The sequence below is a fragment of the Varanus komodoensis genome, unplaced genomic scaffold, assembly GCF_004798865.1.
Source record: "Varanus komodoensis strain SLA01 unplaced genomic scaffold, ASM479886v1 scaffold291, whole genome shotgun sequence".
Lineage (NCBI taxonomy): Eukaryota > Metazoa > Chordata > Lepidosauria > Squamata > Varanidae > Varanus > Varanus komodoensis.
This window is the reverse complement of record NW_025335746.1, coordinates 4,656-25,784: the sequence shown is the minus strand read 5'-3', so window position 1 is coordinate 25,784 and position 21,129 is coordinate 4,656. Positions and strand designations below refer to the sequence as shown.

The window sequence follows — 21,129 nt, the reverse complement described above, 5'->3', positions numbered from 1 at the left end:
GCTCCAGCTGGCTCCGCTCAGGACATGCCTATCGTGTGCGGGTCAATCCTACACCTGAACAAACGTGTGCTGGATGCCCATGATATACCTGACCCTGAAGGGCTGAAATATTTGCTCTGTCTCTCATCCAACTTAATACAACTATTTTTTCCTGAGGTCTGAACCACAAGGCTCAAGTATTCAGGGTTCTTTCAGAGAGACCTAAGAAAATGGAAGATGGAAGCCTCTGACAGGATGTCAGAATATATTAAGGATCATGTTTAAGATGATCAGCAAGATCACCTTGTTTTGAGACTAGAAGTGCAGTCTAAGATAGCCATGTCCAAAAGTAATATTTCTGATGGAATCTCTACATCCAATACTTGCAAAAAGGAAAACGTATAGAAGCCCTGCAGATGGTGGCCGAGGCAGCTGGTCTCGAGCGGAGGTGGACTCCCTCTCGATGAGAAACAATTTAGCATGGGAACAAAGCAAATCAGAAGGACCCCTGGCCCAGCCTGCTCTGCTGCAGGAATCCTCAATGTGTGGTCATTGGATGGGCACCAGCTGCAAAGAGTCCTTTCCATCCAATCTTTTGCTGTGCTGCCCTCTCTCTCATGGTCCAACAAGGAACAAGAGGGACCTTTGGTTAATCCTCAGCATTAACAGTACCAGATGGTGGCCTGTATTGGGGCCGGCGGGGCTTGAACCCTTTTCCTCGAGGGACTGTGCAGAATGGTCTGCTATCCTGGGATGGAGATCCTGCTTGCCAATCATTTGGGAATCTTTCACTATCTGTACATGGCAACTCATATCGCTTCTTGCAAGCATCCCACCTGTGGGATTTTGAAGATGCCCAGCATGTTGGAAAGCTGCCTGGAGTTGTCCGAGTCAGATTCTTCTAGGACGGCCAGCAGATGATCTCGCCTGCCACACTTGTAGTTGGGAACGTGGGCCTGAGCGGTCGAGAGCAGGTCTATGGCTGTGTCGGACATCAGTCTGACATCGTAAAGGGTGTCATAGATGCTGTAGCCGAGGGTGATATTGGGCAAAAAACTGGGATTCTGGTTGATTTCCTGGATGGCAAAAAGGAACGAGAGGATCTTCCAGTACAATGTGTCTCCCAACCTTAAAAAAAGAACGAAAACAGAAACTGTCACCCTGCCATCCCTGTACATAAATCATCTCCCTCCACTTTCAGGCTGCATCCTGCTTCTCCGGCTTCCACATGCTCAGCCTGGTCCCAGCCCAAAGCCAGAGGCAACTGCCGATTCCTGCAGTACCTCTGATGGGATTCCTGTGGCCTCCTTCCCACCTTATTCCAGGTTCTTTCCCCAAGACAAGACTCCTGCAGCCAAGGTGCCCATCCAGGCAGGAATCCAGGAGGGCAGCCTTTCCTACTGATGGGGATGGGGAGGCAGAGGGGTGTAGAGGCAAGGATGGTGGGGCGTGTTCTTGGACCCGTTGCCCCCCATTGCCCTGCTGCCCTGCTGCCTGTGAGTTCATCGGCTGCGTCTTTTTGAGGAAGGTGCCAGCTAGAAGAAATCACTCTAGCTTTATTTGCTACCGCTAGCAATGCTGTGCGGCTGCCCATGGCTCTGAGCAGTATCAGGTCCAGCAGGCCAGTGACTTACCACTTCTGTTCATTAGAGGCAGGTTGATTGAAAGTGTGTGGTAGAAATGCATCTGCTGCTGCAGAGATGCTGGCACTGAAGACAAAATCTCCTGGCTGGAAATAATTGCGTGGATGCAGCTCAGCCATGTGCCAGCTCCAGGGGCATTTGGCCTCCCGCCTCCCACAGGAGGCCTCTGGGAGCAGCAGCAGCAGCAGCAGGATGAAGAGTGCCACTCTGCTGGCACTTGGCATGACCTCCATCCTGCCCCTTTCAGCCCAGTAGAGGTGCAGTTGGAGGAATTTCCTTCAAAATTGACAAGGAGCCTGGCCAGGCAAGACTGCAGCCGAAGGAAGTGGGAATAAGTGCCTGCACGGCAGACTCCTCTGCAGCCCCAGCCTCTCCCGATCCCTGAGCAGGGTGGCAGGGAAGGAGGCGCCCTCCCCTTTGTGCCTGTATGCTAGACACTCCTCTGCCATCTCAGGGGGGCCTCGGGGGGTTCAGTGTGGTCCTGAGGGAGGGGGACCCATTAGGTTTGGAAAGAAGAGCAGCAATACACGATGATTTCCATAATTATACGGCCTCATGGCAGGAGCAGCTCTGCGTCTTCCTGAAAACCTTCCTCACTCCCATGTGCAAGAGAGGCATGCTCTGAGAATGTGCCGATGTGGCCCATGTGAAGCAAGCAGGACTGAGGGATCTTTCCCTCGTGTGCTTTGCAACTGGCCTTCAACACGTGACCTGCTGCATCCCCCGTTTGCTATCCCCCCTCGCAAGTATTGCCTCTGCAGTGAGGCAGCTTCGCTCTGCAAAGCCAATTCCTTGCATTGTCCCTTCCAATTCCTGGTGTGCTCAGCTTGCTCCCTGGAAGTCCCGCTCATACCACCTGAACCTTCGAGTGCGGCACCGTCATCATGGTGCTGATGGATATTCCCTCGGTGCCCGGTTTCTGCTCCTGGGAAGGGACTGGCTGAGATTTTGTCAGAACACTGCTCCTGCAGGGATGGCCATGAAGTGAAGTGAAAGGGAAACACCCAGATGAAGGAACTGTTCCACCCGTCCCATCCCAGCTGCCTCTGAGGGACTCTGCGGGAGGGTCTTCCCATCTCTCCTCTTCCCTCCCCTCATATTTCCCTTGGGAAGAGCTTCTTCTTCCTTCCAGCTGTGCCCACTGCCCATTCCTGGCATCTGGTTCCCCTTCCTGTGTGTGTGCTGGGACACCATGTTTCCTGCTCGTCTATCCAGGAGGGGAAGCCAGGTTGTGGATGTAGTTGTTGTTGTTAGTTGCAAAGTGACATCCAACCCATCACGACCCCGTGGAAAAAATTCCTCCGTGCCTTCCTGTCGTCCACAATCCCTCAGGGTCTACCTTAGCTCATGCCCAGACTCCATACAGCCACCTCACCCTCTCCTGTCCACTTCTTTTGCCCTCAAGGTTGAGGATAGGCATGTCTGAAAGCAGAACTGGAATCGTTCTGTTGGGCAAGACGCAGTAGGGGAGACTGTTGTGCATTCCTGCACAGGACCAAATGTGCAAGAAGTGGGATGGGGACTCAGAGATCAAGGTCCAAATCCCCGCTCATCCCTGAAGCTCATTTCAAGACTTCTGGCCGGTAATTCACTCTCGGCCTATCCTACTTTGCAGGGTTGTTGTTGTTGTTCAGGAAGAGAACACTGAGGAGAAGCGAGCAAAGTGCTTGCTTTCGTCATGCATGGAAAAGGTCACAGCAAAGGTCAGAATCTGGTGCTAGCAATTATCATGACAACGATGGAAAGAATGTCCAAAGAAGACTCCAGTGGAAAATTCAGTGGAAAACACCTCCAAGAGCAGACATTGCATGGTGGGCATCCAGACTGCCCGAAAAATGCGTGCCCATGGTCACGTTGTCAGCCTTCGTTCCACATCAGGGCAGCTGTGCAGGAGTTGAGGGCTCTGGTCCGGGCAGGCCCTTGAGGTGAAGAAATGGAGCCCCGACCCTGGGGGACATCGTAACGTTGCGGGAAAGAAGCCCGCATCCTGGATGCTGCAGCAGGTCCTCTGGAGTGCCTCCTGTTGCACGGACAGGGCCAGCCAGGCAGCCCCAGGAGCTCCCCGTGGGGTGAAGCGGGGGCAGTAGAGTGTTCAGCCTGGGGCTCTCCCTGGCCCTCCTGCTCCCCACGAGCTCCTGAGATGTTTCCCCTAGGTATGCATTATGGAATCAGGAAGGTCTCCAGATCAGGCTGCCCCTCTGCTCGGCCCTCTCTTGGGACCCTTTTCGGAGCTGCCCGGCCACGGTGGGGGTTTTACAGAGAGAAGAATCAGGGAGAGAAAAGGCAGAGGGTGGGAATGACATGCAGCCTGCACCTGAGGGGAAGAGGAAGATAATTGGGAGGGGGAGCTTTGCTTGGGCAGATGTGCTCCAAACGACAATTCCTGCAATTAGTGGTTTTTAGGAATCTGGGTTTCACAGCCTGTGAGAAGACAAGCTAGATATGCATGGGGCCTCCCTGTTGCAAACCTGAGGAGTTTCTTGGAGAGATCTCCCAAGATAAACCGTGCTGCATGGTTGAACTATCATGACCAGCACTGCAGGGAACAGGTACTCCCAACCACAGACCTCCAGAACATAAACAGAGTGTTTCATGGTTTTCAGTCACGTGCATAACCATAGATTGATGATGAGGGTGGAAAAGACACACGTTGACAGAGTTTTATATGAGCCAAACCAGGCAGAGAACTTTGGAGTCAGCAGAAGAGTGGACACCAAGCAACTTTCCTGGGAGCCTCTTTCCACACGGGATTAACTTTGCAACTAAATGTAGTGGCTTTTTCCGGCAAGCAGGCAGCTCAGTCTCTTAAAGGGCCGGATGCCGAATACAAAGCTCGAGGAGGTGCTTTGCCCGTTGGCCTTTCTGTCTGCCCACATCAGTGGGCTGTGAAATGGGATCTTCCAACAGGATACATTTGGCTACTGTGAGGGTCTCCTTCCCTCTCTCCCTCCCCCTCTTATGGCACCATCCATCAAACTTGAATTTTGCTTTTTTTCCACCTGCCCTATCTCTTGACGTGCATGGATATGCATGGGATGAAAGCCTGGCCAAAATCAGACCATCACGATTTTGTTAATTTAGTTTGTTTCGTTGGTTGGTCTGTTGCGGTTGGTGTCAAACACACCCTGCTGCTTCCATGACTCCCTTGGTGAATGTTGGGAATTTTGTGAATACAATGGAGCAATCCTTTCCAGTGCTGAAGTAAGAAATTCCTGGAACTGCCCAATAAGAATATTTGCTGCCTTTTTAAAAGCAATGATGCTTCTTTGTGGACTAAGCATCCATCCTCTAGGAAGCATAACTCAAAATTAATGGAGTACTTTGGCTGACCATTCATGGATCACTGTTTATATGTGGTGAAGGGGCTTGAATCGCACCTGAAGCTATGAGCTATGCTGTGCAGGGTCACCCAAGATGGACAGGTCCTAGCAAAGAGCTCTGACAAAACGTGATCCACTAGAGAAGGATAAGGCTCCCCACTCCAGAACCCTTGTCACGACTACACCATGGAAAGTACCAAAAGGAAAAAAAGATATGACGCCGGAAGATGAGCCCCTCAGTTCGGAAGGTGTCCAATTTGCTGCTGGAGAAGAGCAGAGGGCTAGTACTAGTAGAAACATAGAAATATAGAAACAGGGCGTGTCAGAAGGGGCCTCCTGGGCCATCTAGTCTGACCTCCGGCACCAGCCGGCTCCGCTCACAACATGCCCACCATGTGGACGTCCAGCCTATCCTTAATACCCGCAATGATTGGGTCTCAACCAACTCCCAGGGAGGCCCATTCCACACCCTTGATATCCTGACTGTCAGGAAGTGCTTCCTGGCATCCAAATGGAACCTTGGCTCCTTGAACGTTGCTCCGTTTGAGCACATCCTGCCTTCCTCTGCAGGGGAGAACAGGCCTCCACCCATCTCCATGTGACTGTTGTAACCCCCCTCATGATCAAGCATGAGCATGCACGTAGCCAGGGCATGGCTCATCACGAGCTAGAGGCATGGTCAGAGTTCTTGTGCTCATGAGAACAAGAACATGAACACGGATGTGCACGCTATGCTAAGCTGACAACAAAGCAGGCTTCGCTCCAGCATTACCAGCATCACCGCAGACATTATGCCCTTGTACCCACGCTTGCTTGCTTTTGCATGATAAATGTGCAAAATGTGCTCTCCCCTATTGTTTCTCTGTTGTTCCCCCATTGTTTCTCCGTTGTTCCCCTGTTGTTTGCTGTCATTCAAGCATAAGTGTAAAAGAGTATAAAAATCAAATGTCTCTCCTCTGCCTGCTACCACACTCCCATGAGTGATGGTCCCTGCCTCAGGTAAAAATAAATCTTTCTCGATAATTCCAGCCAGTCTCTGGTCTCGTCCGTAAAATCGCGCCATACAACATTTGGAGGCCCCAGCGAGATCCCCAAGACTGTTGGTCCTGCGCCCCCCCCCCCGATACCAGGGACGGGCCCACAGGCATCTTTTGCCTCTGCCCCGGCTCGGTGGGACGTCTGACTAGCCGAGAGAGGAATTACCAGTAAGTGCGCACGGCGGATACCCGCCATTTCTTAATATCTGCAGATCTGGTATTGGAAAGGAAAGCCTGCTGGACGCAGCAAGGGCTACTTTCCGGTCTGAAGCGAGACGTCGCTTCCGGCCTCAGTTCCTGTACGTCTGTTTAGATTGTCCGTCGTTTTCTTTTATTGTCTTGAGTAACCCTTTTTTTACAGGACAGGAAAATGGGGCAAGGACAGTCCATCACGACCACCCCTTTGCAATGTCTTCTGAATAACTTTTCTGATTTCTTTGAGAGGGCTTCAGGATTCGGGGTCTCGGTTAAGCCAGGGACCCTCCGGACCCTTTGAGAATTTGAGTGGACCTCATTTGGCGTGGGTTGGCCCTGAGAGGGCTCTTTTGATTTAATCCTGATTAGGAATGTGGAGGCTGTGATCCTTGGGAATCCTGGACACCCAGATCAAATTCCATATATAGAAACGTGGCTGGACATCGCCAGAACAAAACCTAGTTACCTTAAACGGTGTCAACGGAAACTCCCAGGATCATGGTGTCTGTCTCTCCTTATAATTAAAAAGGGTGGAGAACCCCACGACAGATCACCCCTCGCCCCATCCACGAAGCCCCACATCCTCACGGATGATCAAACGGGGCCGGAAGACGCTCTGGACACATGGACTCGGCCACCTCCTTATGCCCCGAATTCCCCGGCTTCCGGGAGCCCGCCCCACACCTTCCCTAGTCCATCCCGAATGCGGAGCGGACTTCCGTATGGGCCCCGTCCACCTGTTCCCCCGAAGTCCTCTAGCCCCGGGAACAACGGCGAAAAACGGGTGTCGCCGTCCTTCCCTGATCCCGGCTCTGGGCCCTCCACTCTGTTGCCCCTCCGGGAACTAGCCCCCACACAGGGGGTGGACTGTCCGTTTATGGTTTATGTCCCTTTTTCCACAAGTGACCTGTATAATTGGAAGTTACAGAATCCTCCCTTCTCTGAAAAACTGCAAGGTTTGATCTCATTGTTAGAAACAATTTTTCATAGCCATCGTCTGACTTGGGATGACTGCCAGCAGCTCCTGCAGGTTCTCTTTACTTCCGAGGAGCGCGATCGGATTCACCTCGAGGCTCAGAAGCAGATTCTGGGCGCAGGCGGTCAACTCACCACTGACCCGCTAATTCTGGAATCGAGCCTCCCAACCCAACGGCCCAACTGGGATCCAAATACAGTCGGTGGGGAAGGAGTGCTGAGCAGGTACCGCCAATATATTCTGCAGGGTATCCGCGGAGCAGCGCAGAAACCTACGAATTTGTCTAAAGTAAGCGAAGTAGTTCAGGGCTCCCGGGAATCCCCCGCTGCTTTCTTGGAACGCCTACTTGAGGCTTATAGGCAATACACACCCATAGACCCTCGAGCGCCCGAGAACGCAAGGGCAATTAACATAGCCTTTGTCACACAATCGGCCCCAGATATTAGAAAAAAGATCCAGAAGCTAGACGGGTTTGAGGGAAAGAATCTCAGCGAACTAGTCGAGATAGCCCAGAAGGTTTTTAATAATCAGGAGGACCCAGAAGTTGCAGGCACGAAGAAACTAACCAAAGTCGTCTCAGCGACCATGCAGGAAACTAGTGACAAGAACCGAGGAACTCCACGAAGGAATGGGGGTCGCCCTCGCATAGAAAAGGACCAATGCGCCTATTGCAAGGAGGCAGGCCACTGGAAAAACGAGTGCCCCCGTAAAAAGAGAGTGAATCCACAGAGAAACAGCCTCCTCACTCTTGAGGAGGACTGAAGGGTCCAGGGCTCTGTCAATTTGGGCCCCCAAGAGCCCTTGGTAACCTTAACTGTGGGGGGCCGCCCGACCACCTTCCTGGTAGATACCGGGGCAGCCCACTCGGTTCTCCAGGAGAGGGTCAACCACCTTACTGAAGAAAAGACTCAGATCGTAGGGGCAACGGGGCGACCCAGGGCTTACCCCTGGACTTCAGCTCGTGTGACTGATTTAGGAAAAGGAACTATAACCCATTCCTTCTTGGTAATCCCTGAATGTCCCTTCCCCCTCCTGGGATGAGATCTCTTAAGAAAATTACGAGCCTCGGTGTCATTCCAAGAGGATGGCACCCACCTCAGCCTGGGCTCTCCACAGCCTGCTGCCCTTCTGCTTACGGTGCCCTTGCAAGACGAGTATCTCTTCTTCGAAAGTCAGGTGCTGGAAAGCCCCTCGGCGATTTTAAAGGAGCTCCAAAAAGAGATTCCGGGAGTATGGGCTGAAAATAACCCCCCGGGACTGGCAACTCATCAGATGCCCATCGTAGTACAGGTGAGCCGTTCGGCCACCCCGTTTCGGAAGCCCCAATACCCCATCCCAGCCAGGGCGAAATCAGGAATACGTAAGCATATACAGAGACTGTTGGAAGCAGGAATTCTAGTGCCCTGCAGGTCGCCATGGAACACCCCGCTGTTGCCCGTTAAAAAGCCCGGTACTGAAGACTACCGGCCAGTTCAGGACTTACGGGAGGTAAACGCCCGAGTAGAGACTGTCCACCCGACTGTGCCAAACACTTATACCCTACTCAGCCAGCTGCCACCAGACCGGGAGTGGTACTCGGTCTTAGACTTAAAAGATGCTTTCTTTTGTATACCGCTGGCACCGGTGAGCCAGCCCCTTTTCGCTTTTGAATGGACAGATCCGGACCAAGGGTTCTCAGGCCAACTTACGTGGACCCGGCTGCCGCAGGGGTTCAAGAACTCCCCTACCCTTTTTGATGAGGCGCTGAGTAAAGACCTCTTCCCTTTCCGGGAAACCCACCCCGAGGTAACCCTTTTGCAATACGTGGATGATTTGCTCTTGGCGGCGGAATCCGCGCCTGCTTGTCTGCAGGCGACTCGAGACCTCTTGGCCGCTCTAGGCTCCATGGGGTATCGAGTTTCGATAAAGAAGGCACAAATATGTAGTCAGAAGGTGACCTATTTGGGATACAATCTAAGCGGGGGGAAATGGACACTGTCAGCCAGCCGAGTCCGAGTAATCCAGAATATTCCCATGCCTACGACCAAACGACAAGTCAGGGAATTCTTGGGCAAGGTGGGGTACTGCCGGCTGTGGATCCTCGGCTTTGCCGAGATAGCAAAACCCCTCTATACCAGCACGGGAGGAAAAGGTGACTCCCTCATGTTGACTGAGATTGAGCAATCAGCATTTCAGGCTCTTAAAACGGCTATTACCACAGCCCCTGCTCTAGCCCTACCCGACCTTAAGAAACCCTTCCAGCTCTTCGTGGTCGAGGCTCGAGGTATAGTGAAGGGGGTTTTAACCCAGACTTTGGGACCATGGAGACGGCTGGTTGCATATTTATCAAAACGACTAGACCCAGTAGTGGTGGGGTGGCCCACTTGCATGAGGGCCATCGCCGCGACAGCAGTCCTGGTGAAAGAGGCTAAGAAACTGACCCTGGGCCAGGACCTCCAAGTTATTGGGGCACACGCCGTGGAAACCCTCCTCAGCAGCCCTCCGGATCGGTGGATCTCCAACGCCCGAGTGACTCAGTACCAGGTACTTTTATTAGATCCCCTGTGGGTCACCTTTTCAAAGGCAGCGATCCTTAATCCAGTGACCCTACTGCAAGATGATCAACCCGAAAGTCCCACACATGATTGTGCTGAGATCCTAGACTCCCTGTCTAGCACCAGACCAGACCTGACGGACATTCCGCTGGGACAGCCAGCCCTCGATTTGTTTACAGACGGGAGCAGTTTCATCAAGGACGGGATTCAGTATGCGGGTGCAGCGGTAGTCACCAGTTCTGAGGTAGTATGGGCACAGGCTCTAGGGCATGGCACGTCAGCACAAAAGGCAGAGCTCATCGCCCTGACACAGGCTCTCCGGTGGGGGAAGGGAAAAGCTCTCAACATTTATACGGACAGCCGATACGCTTTCGCCACGGCTCATGTCCATGGAGCATTGTATAAGGAACGAGGGCTGCTAACCTCTGGAGGGAAGGACATTAAGAATGCAAACGAGATTATGTCCCTCCTGGAAGCCATTTGGCTACCTGAACAAATAGCTAGAATTCATTGCCCTGGGCATCAACGGGATGGCTCGGCGGTCTCACGGGGAAATAACTTCGGGGATAAAACCGCAAAAGAGGCCGCCATGAGACCAGTAGGGGCTCTCGAAATTCTCTCAGTCCAGATGCCGGCACGGGCCCTCCTGGAATGACCAAACTACTTGAAGGAAGATATCGAACTGGGCAGGAAGCTGCAGTGCTCGGAGACTGAGGCGGGATGGCTGAAACATCCCGATGGAAGGATCTTCCTTCCCCAAGCATTGGGGCGGGATCTTCTCCAGACCCATCGAGCCACACACTTGGGAACAGCCCGACTCTGCCAGCTATTCAGACCCCATTTTTACCTGCCCGGACTATCGACTCTGGCCGATTCCATAACCTCCGGGTGCGCCTCCTGTGCGAAAGTTAATGCTGGTCCTAACCGCTCCTCTACCACCCCTGGCATTCGCCTCCGCGGGTCCCAGCTGGGAGAACACTGGGAAATAGACTTTACTGAGGTAAAACCTACCCGAGGTAGGTATCGCTATTTACTGATCTTCATCGACACCCATTCCGGGTGGGTTGAAGCGTTCCCTACGAAGGGAGAGACAGCCTCGATCGTTGCCCGGACCCTCCTGCATCAAATTTTACCTAGATTTGGGGTACCCCTAGCTTTGGGTTCAGATAATGGTCCGGCATTCATTGCCAAAACTTCCAAATTGGTAGCAAAAGTGCTAGGAATTGATTGGAAACTGCACTGTGTGTATAGACCACAGAGCTCAGGACAGGTAGAGAGGATGAATAGAACATTAAAAGAAACTTTAACAAAATATACTCTTGAAGTTGGCGGTCCCTGGACAGACCTCCTTCCGTTTGCCCTCCTACGCACGTGATGTTCTCCGTTTAAGAACGGTTTCACACCTTTTGAAATTATATTTGGGCAGCCGCCTCCTCTGCTACCCCGCCTGATGGAGGAAACGCGCGCCAAGTTGTCTAACCACAACTTGTTTGAGTCCCTGCAGGCCCTCGATCGTGTCCGACATGATATCCGCCGCCAGGTTCAGTCTAACATGGGCGGGACTAGCGAGGCGCCGAAGCCCGCGGCCGATCCTCCCCCACGCGTAAATCCGGGAGATTGGGTCTGGCTAAAGAACTTTCACCCTGTTACACTAGGTGTCCGGTGGCTAGGACCCTCCCAGGTGATCCTCTCCACTCCCATGGTGGTACGACTGGCCGAAAAACCCCACTGGATCCACGTGACACAGATAAAGCCTGCTTCGCCAGTCCTCTCGGAAAAATGGACGACGCACCAAACCGGAAACCCTCTGCGGGTCAAGTTGAGAAGGGTCTCTTCCGGGCAGCCTTCCTGATTCTTCTCGCCCGCCCAATAGGCTGCCCTCGCCCAAACCCACACCAGCCACTCACCATGGAATGGACACTGCGGACTGATTGGCAGGCTTCCCCGCCAGTAGTAACCATCCTGACTCACATCTACGACGCCTCCCCAGAATTCCACATAGAACTCTGCCAACTCTTTCCGCCCGGGTGGACCAACCCGGGCCTCCTTTCGGCGAACGTAAGGGGGGGGTACGCCTGCTTTTGGGTCATGGGTATAGACCTGATGCCTTAGCAGAGAAACTAGTGCAGGAGCAATATTATGGCTGCCCATCAGATGGGAGCCCCGCGTGCGGTGGCGCGCCCAAATTCTACTGCGCCTGATGGGGCTGTGAAACTTTTGCTACCTGGTTGGAAGGCAAAAATAAGGATTCTTGGCTCACAGTAAGAAGGATGCATGCCAGTCAAGCGAGGAGCGGAAAACGTAACCCCATGAGCATTAGGGTAAAACGGGGCAGGGAGGATTCTTGGATAAAAGGCAAAACCTGGGGACTGCGCTTAAATCTGTACGGTCCCGATCCAGGCATACTTTTCACAGTGCAGAAACGGGTTATCGCAAGACCCTGGGGCCCGGTGGGACCTAACCGGGCCCTTCCCCGCCCTCAGATCCCTGCTCAGTGCATCCCTGATGCTCACACACAGCGTGCTCCGGAACAAGCTGCTGGCCGACCTTCATCCAGCCGCTCATTTACACTAGTATCCGCAGTTTTTGAAGTCCTTAACAGGACCAATCCAAATATTACCGAAACCTGTTGGTTATGCCTGAGTCCTCAGCTGCCTTTTTACACGGGAGTAGGAGTGAATGTGTCCTTTTCCGCCCTTGCTAAGATCTCCTATTCGGAAAACTACAGGAGCGCCTGCCCGTGGGGGCTCCACCCCTCTATAACGTTAGAGGAATTCTCAGGTCAAGGGACCTGCGTTACGGGTCCCAATGGGCCCCGTAAGAATCCACGATGTGCGGCTACCTTACTCCTTACCCCCACAGCACGCCCCTACCTCCTAGCAGCCCCGAATGGGACTCTTTTCACCTGCCGATCAGGCCTTACCCCATGCATTTCCTCCACCCTTCTCCTAAAACCCAACGGTTCTGCAGCTACACCGGCTCCTCAGTCGGATCTTTGTATTCTTACTCTTGAGCTCCCGAAGGTTTTTCTTACCTACGGAGATATGACCCCCGGGGCTGCTCCCACGAATTCGCGCATCCGGCGCGCTATGCCCCTCCTCGCTCCTCTTTTAACCTGACTGGGCATCGCAGGCTCAGCAGCAGTCGGGGCTGGCGCCTGGATGAAAGGCAGCCAAGATATATTCCATCTCTCTGAACAAGTTGATAAAGACTTGCAGGAGCTTCACGGCTCCATTAAATTCTTGGAACGATCCCTTGACTCTCTCGCGGAGGTAGCCCTCCAAAACAGGAGAGGACTAGATTTACTTTTGCAGAAACAAGGTGGCCTATGTGCTGCCTTGGACGAAAAATGTTGCTTTTATGTAAATCATTCAGGTGTCATCCGTAACAGTCTAGACCTGGTAAAAGCCCGCCTAAAGGACTGAGAAAGGCACCTCCAGGAAGGTTCCAACTGGTATCAGCGCCTTTTCAACTAGTCCCCCTGGCTGACCAGTCTACTCTCGTCCCTTGTTGGACCCATTTTAGGGTTACTGTTTTTCCTTATCTTCGGGCCCCTGGTGCTCAGTTGGATCATCCACCTTGTCCAGCAGCGTATGAACACCACGAAAGTATTGGCATTTCATGTCAGATCTCATCTGAGGCAGGATAATGTTTATAAACTCCGCCCACTAACGGTCCGCGGACTTGATGATTCGACTCCCCAAAAGACCAGTAGAGAATGTTGTAACCCCCCTCATGATCAAGCATGATCATGCACGTAGCCAGGGCATGGCTCATCACGAGCTAGAGGCATGGTCAGAGTGTTCTTGTTCTCATGAGAACAAGAACACGAACACGGATGTGCACGCTATGCTAAGCTGACAACAAAGCAGGCTTCGCTCCAGCATTACCAGCATCACCGCAGACATTATGCCCTTGTACCCACGCTTGCTTGCTTTTGCATGATAAATGTGCAAAATGTGCTCTCCCCTATTGTTTCTCTGTTGTTCCCCCATTGTTTCTCTGTTGTTCCCCTGCTGTTCGCTGTCATTCAAGCATAAGTGTAAAAGAGTATAAAAATCAAATGTCTCTCCTCTGCCTGCTACCACACTCCCATGAGTGATGGTCCCTGCCGCAGGTAAAAATAAATCTCTCTCGATAATTCCAGCCAATCTCTGGTCTCGTCCGTAAAATTGCGCCATACAACATACAACATCCCCTCACATGCCTATATGTTGCCAACATATTCCCTCTGAGTCTCCTTTCTCTAGGCTGCCTCATACGGCATCCCCTGCAAACCGGCAACCAACCTTTTGGCCCTACGCTGCACTGACTCCAACCTGGCTATATCCTTTCTGTAATGAGGGGCCCAGAACTGAGCACAGTACTCCAGTTGCGGGTGCACCAGAGTCTTGTAGAGTGGTAGTAATACCTCTCTTGATCTAGAAGCCACACTTCTGGCTATGCAACCAAGGGTGCCGTTCGCCCTCTTGACCACCGCATCACATGGCTGACTCATGTTCAGCCTGCATTCAACCAGCGCCCCGAGGTCCCTTTCACAAGTGCTGCTCTCCAGCAACTTGTCCCCTAACCTGTACTTATGACACCCATTCCTATGCCCCAAGTGCAAGACCTTGCACTTATCCACATTGAATTCCATCCTGTTGTCTCCTGCCCACTTCCACAGTCTGTCCAGATCCTTTTGGAGTTGGAGTACCTGGTCCTTAGCTGTGGCCACTGCTCCAGTTTAATGTCATCTGCGAATTTGATCAGCAGACTGTTCACCCCTTCTTCCATGTCATTGATGAAAAGATTACACAGGATCGGCCCCAGGACAGATCCCTGGGGGACCCCGCTTGTCATTGGCCGCCATCCCGATGATTCCCCGTTAATGCATACCTTCGGCTTTCGGTCAGTCAACCGCGCCCTAATCCACCGGATGGTGCTTTGCTGTATCCCAAAACTGCTTCGATTCTGCACTAGGATATCAAGGGGCACTTTGTCAAAGGCCTTGCTGATATCCAGGTATAACTCATCCACTGCATCCCCTCCATCTAGCCAGCTCGAAACCTTGGCATAGAATTCCACAAGGTTTGTCTGGCAGGACCTGTTTTTGCGGATGCGGTGTTGTGTGGCTGCCAGGCTCCCTTTCCTATCTAGCATCACTAGATCTCTCCCTATTATGAGCCTTTCCATTGTTTTTACTGCAGTGGACGTAAGGATAACCAGTCTATAATTCCCCACGTCCTTTCTTCTACCCTCTTTGAAAATTGGCACCACGGATGCCACCCTCCAGTCCTCTGGAACTTCACCAGTTCTCCAAGAGGTCTCAAAAATGGAGGCCAGCGGGCGTGAGAGAACCCCTGCCCACTCTCTAAATACTCTCGGGTGTAACCCATCAGGGCCTGGCGCCTGTGTAATATCCAATGCCCTGAGGAGCCCCTCGACTTCAAGTGGGGTGACTCTAATCTGTGACCCTAAGTCCCCAGCCTCATCTAATCTCCTATGCAGATATCCCCCATCCTCCTTTGGGGAGAACACAGAGGCAAAATAGTCATTTAGCATCTGTGCCTGTTCCCTCAAATCAGTCACTGGGTCTCCTTCCTCCTTATTTAGTGATCCCACCCCTTGCCTCCCCTTCCTCTTCCTATTTACATGCTGAAAGAAGCCCTTTTGTTGCTCTTGATATTCTTGGCTACTCTCAGCTCGTAATCAGCGTTAGCCTTGTGAAGAATCCTTCTGCAACAGGCCTCCTCCTCCCGGTATACAATTTTGTCTATTTCCCCCAGTACCCATTTCCTATGTAGGCTCCTCTTTTGCCTAATCCCTCTAACCACATCCTTTCACATCCATGGCGGCACTCTTCTCCACCTCCCCATTTTACTGACTAGAGGTATCGTCAAGGCTTGTGCCTCCAAAACCTCTCTTTTGAGTGCCATCCACCCCCCCTCAACTCGCTTACCTTCCAGTAACCCATCCCAGGAGACTTCCCCCAGTCTGGCCTTCAGTTGGCCATAGTTGGCCATCTTGAAGTCCCAGCTTCTAGTGCTCGACCTGCTGCCCGTCCGCAGTCCCCTGATCTCAAAGCAAAGGATGGAGTGATAACTCGCATCCAGAGCTCCCCTAATCTGTACTTCACCTATCAGCTCCTCCCTGTTGGTCAAGACCAAGTCAAGGATGTTTCCACCCCTCGTTGCCTCTCAGACCCTGCGTGTGAAAAACCCTCCCTCTATAGCTTCTGGGAAGTGACGTGACCTGGCTGTCACCGCCAAGTGAGTCTCCCAACTAATATCCGGGAGATTGAAATCTCCCAGAATTACTGTGTGTGTCCCCCGAGAAATCCTCAGAATCTGGCCTGTCAGGACATCACCCAGGGTCTCAAGCTGACCTGGAGGGCGATAACATACCCCCACTGCCAGGTCTGTTTCCCTGTCAAAACCCCTAAGCTTCCCCCAGACTGCCTCTGTCGAGTTCGCACCTGTGCTGCATCCTGTCTCACTGCATCCCATCCCTTCCCTGATGTATAAAGCCACCCCCCACGCCTCTTTCCCTTCCTGTCCTTTCTAAAAAGGTTCACATTCTATGTTTCCTTCTATGTTCACATTCCAGACTTGCCTTTCATCCCACCAGGTTTCTGTGATTCCCACCCGGTCAGGCCCTGCTCTTCCCAGGAGTGCTTCAAGCCCTTCCTGCTTGTTACCCATGCTCCTAGCATTGGTGTGCATGCACCTCAACTCCTTCCCACCGCTTCCTTTCCTCGGAGTTCCCAGCCTCCTCCTTCCTCCCATCTTCCCTGATACCTGGCCCCTCCGTGTAGGAGTCCTGTCAGTCCCTGCACGACCTCTAAAACCCTGCTCCAAGAGCCCTGATCCTCTCCCCACACTTGTCCCATGCAGACACGTATCTGGATGTCTGAACCCCCCGCCCCCCCGGCTCACTTTAAAGTCTTCCAGATGAAGCTCGCTAGAGCATCTCAAAAGGACCTTTTTCCTGTCCTCAGGAGGTGCAACCTGTCCCATGCCAGAAGTCCATTGGCAGGAAAATGAGTGCAGTGGCCGACGAACCCAAAGCGTTCCTACTGGCACCGCACCCAAGCCAGTCGTTCCCCTTGGAGACCCTCCTGTCCCTGCCTGGCCAAAATCCCTGGACCGGTGAGATCAACGAGGAGGCCACTTGGGCTTCAGCTCCCGGAGTTCCTTCCCCGAGGCCTCGAAGTCCCTGGCGATCCTGACCACCCCCTGCATGGCCACGTCGTTTGTGCCACTTGGACCCCCAGGAGCGGCTGGTGACCCTGGAGCGAGCAAGGCGCTCCACCCTGTCCTTCACGTGCTGGATGCGTGTGCCCGCAGGCAGCACACCTCCCTTGTCTCCGGGTCGGGGAGGCAGAGTGCCGCCTCAGTGCCCTCTGCAGGGAGTCTCCAGCCCCATTCGCCCGCCGTGTGTCTTCCCGGTGCTGGTGGGCGGCCGTGCCCTGGCCGTCGCCTCACCTGCAGCAACTCCCTAGCCGCAAGTGGCCCCAGACAGGGGGTCCTGCTGGTCCACCAAGGCCTCCTCAGCCCCAGGCACCCCAAGCGCAGAGCGCCTGCTTCCCGGCTCTGGATTGGTGCCAGGAGGAGGAGGAGGCTGTGCTGGCCCCCCCGCCTGCAGGTGATGTGCCTCCGTGTCCCCCTGGCCGCTCCTCCTGTGGCCCCTCCTGCGACCCTCTGTACAGAGTGGGCTGCTCCCGGGGGGCCTGGAGGGCTCTCTTGGCCCTCAGGCCCCACCCCTCCTCTGGCAGGGCCCCCCACTTGCACCAAGGGCAAGGGCTGCCCTGCCTCTCCAGCACCCGTGACTCCCCAGGGCCATCTCCTGGCCTGCCAGTGGGATCCCTTCGGGATCTTAAAAAGTGGCCATATAAAAACCAGGTCAGGGCAAGTTTGACTCTGAGTTGTACAATCACAAGAAGCTCAGGGCAAATTGATCCCCCTGCCTCCCCTTTAGCGCTTCCACAAGGGAGAAGTGAAACGCACCCTGGAACATTGTCCCAGTGATGGGAAACGCTGCCCTCCTCTGCCCTCCCTTGCCATGGATTCCACAGAGAATACAAGCAACTCCTGCTCCCATTGAGAGTCGGTGCATAAGGCGAACTTACAATCTGTTCAAGGAGTTGCTTATTACCCTGTCCTGCACTGGACTAGCACATGATGGGAAAACCCAGGGTTGGTTTGCTGAGTCCATGGGGGGTTGGCTGCCTTCTTCCTTCCCCACGTCCCAAATGCATTTGTGGCACTACAGTGTTGTTGTTAGTTGCAAAGTCGTGTCCGACCCATCGCGGCCCCATGGACAACACTCCTCCAGGCCTTCCTGTCCTCCACCAGCTCCCGGAGTCCACCCAAGCTCACGCCGGCTGCTTCAGGGACTCCCTCCAGCCCCTCATTATCCGCCATCCCAGCGTTTGGGCTTTCTGAGCCACATATGCATTTCCCCCCGGTCCAAGTGAAAGGACCCAGCGTCCCCCCTGAAGCTTCGCAAGGTAGAACCTGCGGGTCCCTCAGACAAGCACCTGCCTTTGCGAAAGCACCAGGGAATTAATTACCTGTGGCAGGAAAAGCAGGACACAAGCGCACCAGTGACTCGCTCACCGAGGACGGATCCTGCCCCCCTCAAAGGGAAACCAGAGGGGGAGGCCAGGGGCACCCTTGCTTCTTCCTGACCTTGTGAAGACCCAGGGTGTCTCCCAGCCGGGGGGGCCTTGAAGCCCTGGGGGGGCCTTCCCCGTTGGAGGGAGGCTTTCTGGGCTCCTTGCCTGCGGGCCAGTGAGGAGTGGCTGGGGCCCTGCATCCACGAAGCGTCCAGACTGAGGCCTGCAGGAGAGACTCTCTGGTTGCGAAGCACAGAGCAAGCCTTCGCCTCGTGGGCGAACAAGCACAGAGAGAAAGGATAACTCTGCAGCTTTTCAGGGCGCTCCTCACCAGCTCCTTCGAAGGCGCACAGCGTGCCTCCCTGGCCTTGGTCCTGCCCTGCAGAAACAGCCAGCACCCATCCAGCACAAGCCACAATGAGTGTGGCACGAGCCGGTGACGGCCAGCTCTTCCCCGCCGACGGCTTTCCCACCCCCAACTGACCAGTGCCATCCCAACTGCCGACCGCGCTGCCTCCGCCACGTTCCAAGCGGCAGCCGGCTGCTCGCCCTGCCCCGCCATCCCCAGGCACGGCCCGCCTCTTCCCTGGGGCAGCAGCCCCCTCCCCACACCCCCTTCCCCGGCCAGTGGGGACACACAGACCCAGAGCGAAGCAGAAGGGGCCTGCCGGGCCATCTCGGCTCACCCCGGCTCCAGCCAGCCCCGCTCATGACATGCCCGCCACGTGCACGTCCAGCCCGTCTTTGGACACCCTCAGCGATGGGGCCTCATCGACCTCCCGGGGAAGCCCAGCCCACCCCCTCGGGGTCCGAACCGTCAGGAAGGACTCCCTGGCATCTGAAGGGACCCTGTCTAAATACTGGAGGCGATCGCATGGGAGCAGGCCTGGCTCAGAATCCCGAGCCCAGTGACTGCTGGGCATTTGCTGTTCCTTGGAAAGTGGGGCCTGATGGCTTCCCCCAGGAGCTGCCAGAGCTGCTGTTTTGCGGACCAGTGAGCGCTGGTCAGGTGGGCTGGTTAACGACATTGCAGTCATCCGCATTTGCATGCCAAGACCCACAGAAATACCATGATCCTTATCTTCATATCCTGCCATCAGATGCCATTGGATTGAGCCCCCTCTGCAGACCCCTCGCCTTGTTCTGACTGTGTTCACCTTGTTCAGTAACTTTTTTTTTTTTGGCACATTTCCTATTAAGATTTTAAAATAAATACTAAAAAAATCAATCATCAATTAAATCGGATGTACTGGGTCAGCCCCCTATAACATATCTTTTTAACATTCTATAATCATATTCAAATCGATTTATAAAAATTTAAAGACATCTTTGAATCTAAGCCAAGTCCCGATTCTCCAGCCAATCATTAAAAAGGTCCCAGAGCTTGGAGAGCGAGGCCAGGGGTGTGATCCCATGCACCTGAGGACAGAGGAAAGCGAGCACTTGCCCCGGGGTGTCCAACCACCCGCAGCCCTTCTTCTGCCTAGCCGCGCATCGGAAGGCGCCTTAACACAGTGCTTGGCTTGCTTCTTGCAGGATGAGCAACTTCGATATGAAGAACAACGGAAATGAAAAGGACTCCTCCTCCGAGGATAATGGGTGGTGGGATGACAAGGAGGCCCACTTCTCTGGCCTCCTGCCACCCACCCTCCCCCTCCCCCCACCAATCGGGGGACATCTCAGATCCTGCCGCAGCTGGTCCAGCCCAGGGCAGGGGCCACGGACCCCAAGAGGAAGGCCCAGCCGGTGGCCCTCCCCGAGCTGGTGCCGAGGCCCCTCAATGGAAGGCACCTGAATCGCACCCCCGGTGCGTCACCAAAGCAGCAAGCGACGCTGCCCAGGGTGTCCGGGGGGCAGAAGGGGAGGAGAGACGCCGCCGTGCCCGTGAGCAGGGAGCCCGATGCCACCATGCCACTGCAGACAGGTGCTGGGGGGAGGCCGGGTGTCACCGGACACAGGGAGACCTGGCCCTCTGGCCCGCGGGACCTGCATTGCACGGCTGCTGGGCGTCTGCCCGGGCACCCAAAGCCAGCTGCCCCAAGGGCTTCACACCCCAGGAGGGTCCCCAGGAATCCGGTCCGAAAGCCCCCGTGGCTGGCAGGGTGATGGGGCAGGCACACCCCACGGAGGTGGCTGCAAGAGCCACTGGCAAGCCACTGTTTCAGCACAGCCCCCCATCGGGTGGAGGCTGGAGGGGCCCCAGTGTTCAAAATGCGGAGGGGAAGTCAGTGCTCGCCCCAGTGCGGTCAATATCAGTGGGAGCATCCGGAAAGTAGGAGCTGACCTGGCTCGGGGCCAGTGGCGATGGCGGCTTGTCCCCTGTTTGGCCCTGTTGCTTCATCCAAATCCTGACGTGACATTTCTGGAGCCCGCTTGGTCTCGAGCAGCCGCACACCGGAACAGTGGCCTGTTCTGTGGCTTCTCAGCTCCACAACCGAGCTCCTCCCGTGATCTCGGCTGCCAAACCGGAAGCCTCCTTCCTCCCTGGTGCCCCCCGGGATGCCGCCAGAGGCCGGAGAGGGAGGAAGGCTGTGGTGCCCAGGGAGTCTCTCCGGCACGTCCATTTTCCCAATTTTTTTATGGCTAATTGGTTTTATCTTTGATTTTATCATTATTGATTGGAATCAGTGTGCTGTGTGTTGTATATCGGTATTCGTGTTAGCTGTCCTGAGCTTTTGCAAAGGATGGCGTACGAATGTCTTAAATAATAAATAAATAAAATGCAGTTGCATTGTTGTATTTTTGGTTTTATGTATGTCATCCAGAGACTTCATTATTGGACCTCCAGCAAAACAAATTAATTGAATGAATGAATGAATGAATGAAAGAATGAATGAAATAGGATT

At 54.1% G+C, this 21,129-nt stretch overlaps 1 protein-coding gene across 1 annotated transcript; it reads left to right on the top strand.

Annotated features, from left to right (window-relative positions):
• Positions 1 to 6,877: 6,877 nt before the first annotated feature.
• On the top strand, positions 6,878 to 12,964 carry LOC123025750. The gene is given in 1 exon segment (XM_044434695.1): positions 6,878 to 12,964. A coding segment is annotated over 1 exon segment (4,659 nt). The 3' UTR covers positions 11,537 to 12,964.
• Positions 12,965 to 21,129: the final 8,165 nt, after the last annotated feature.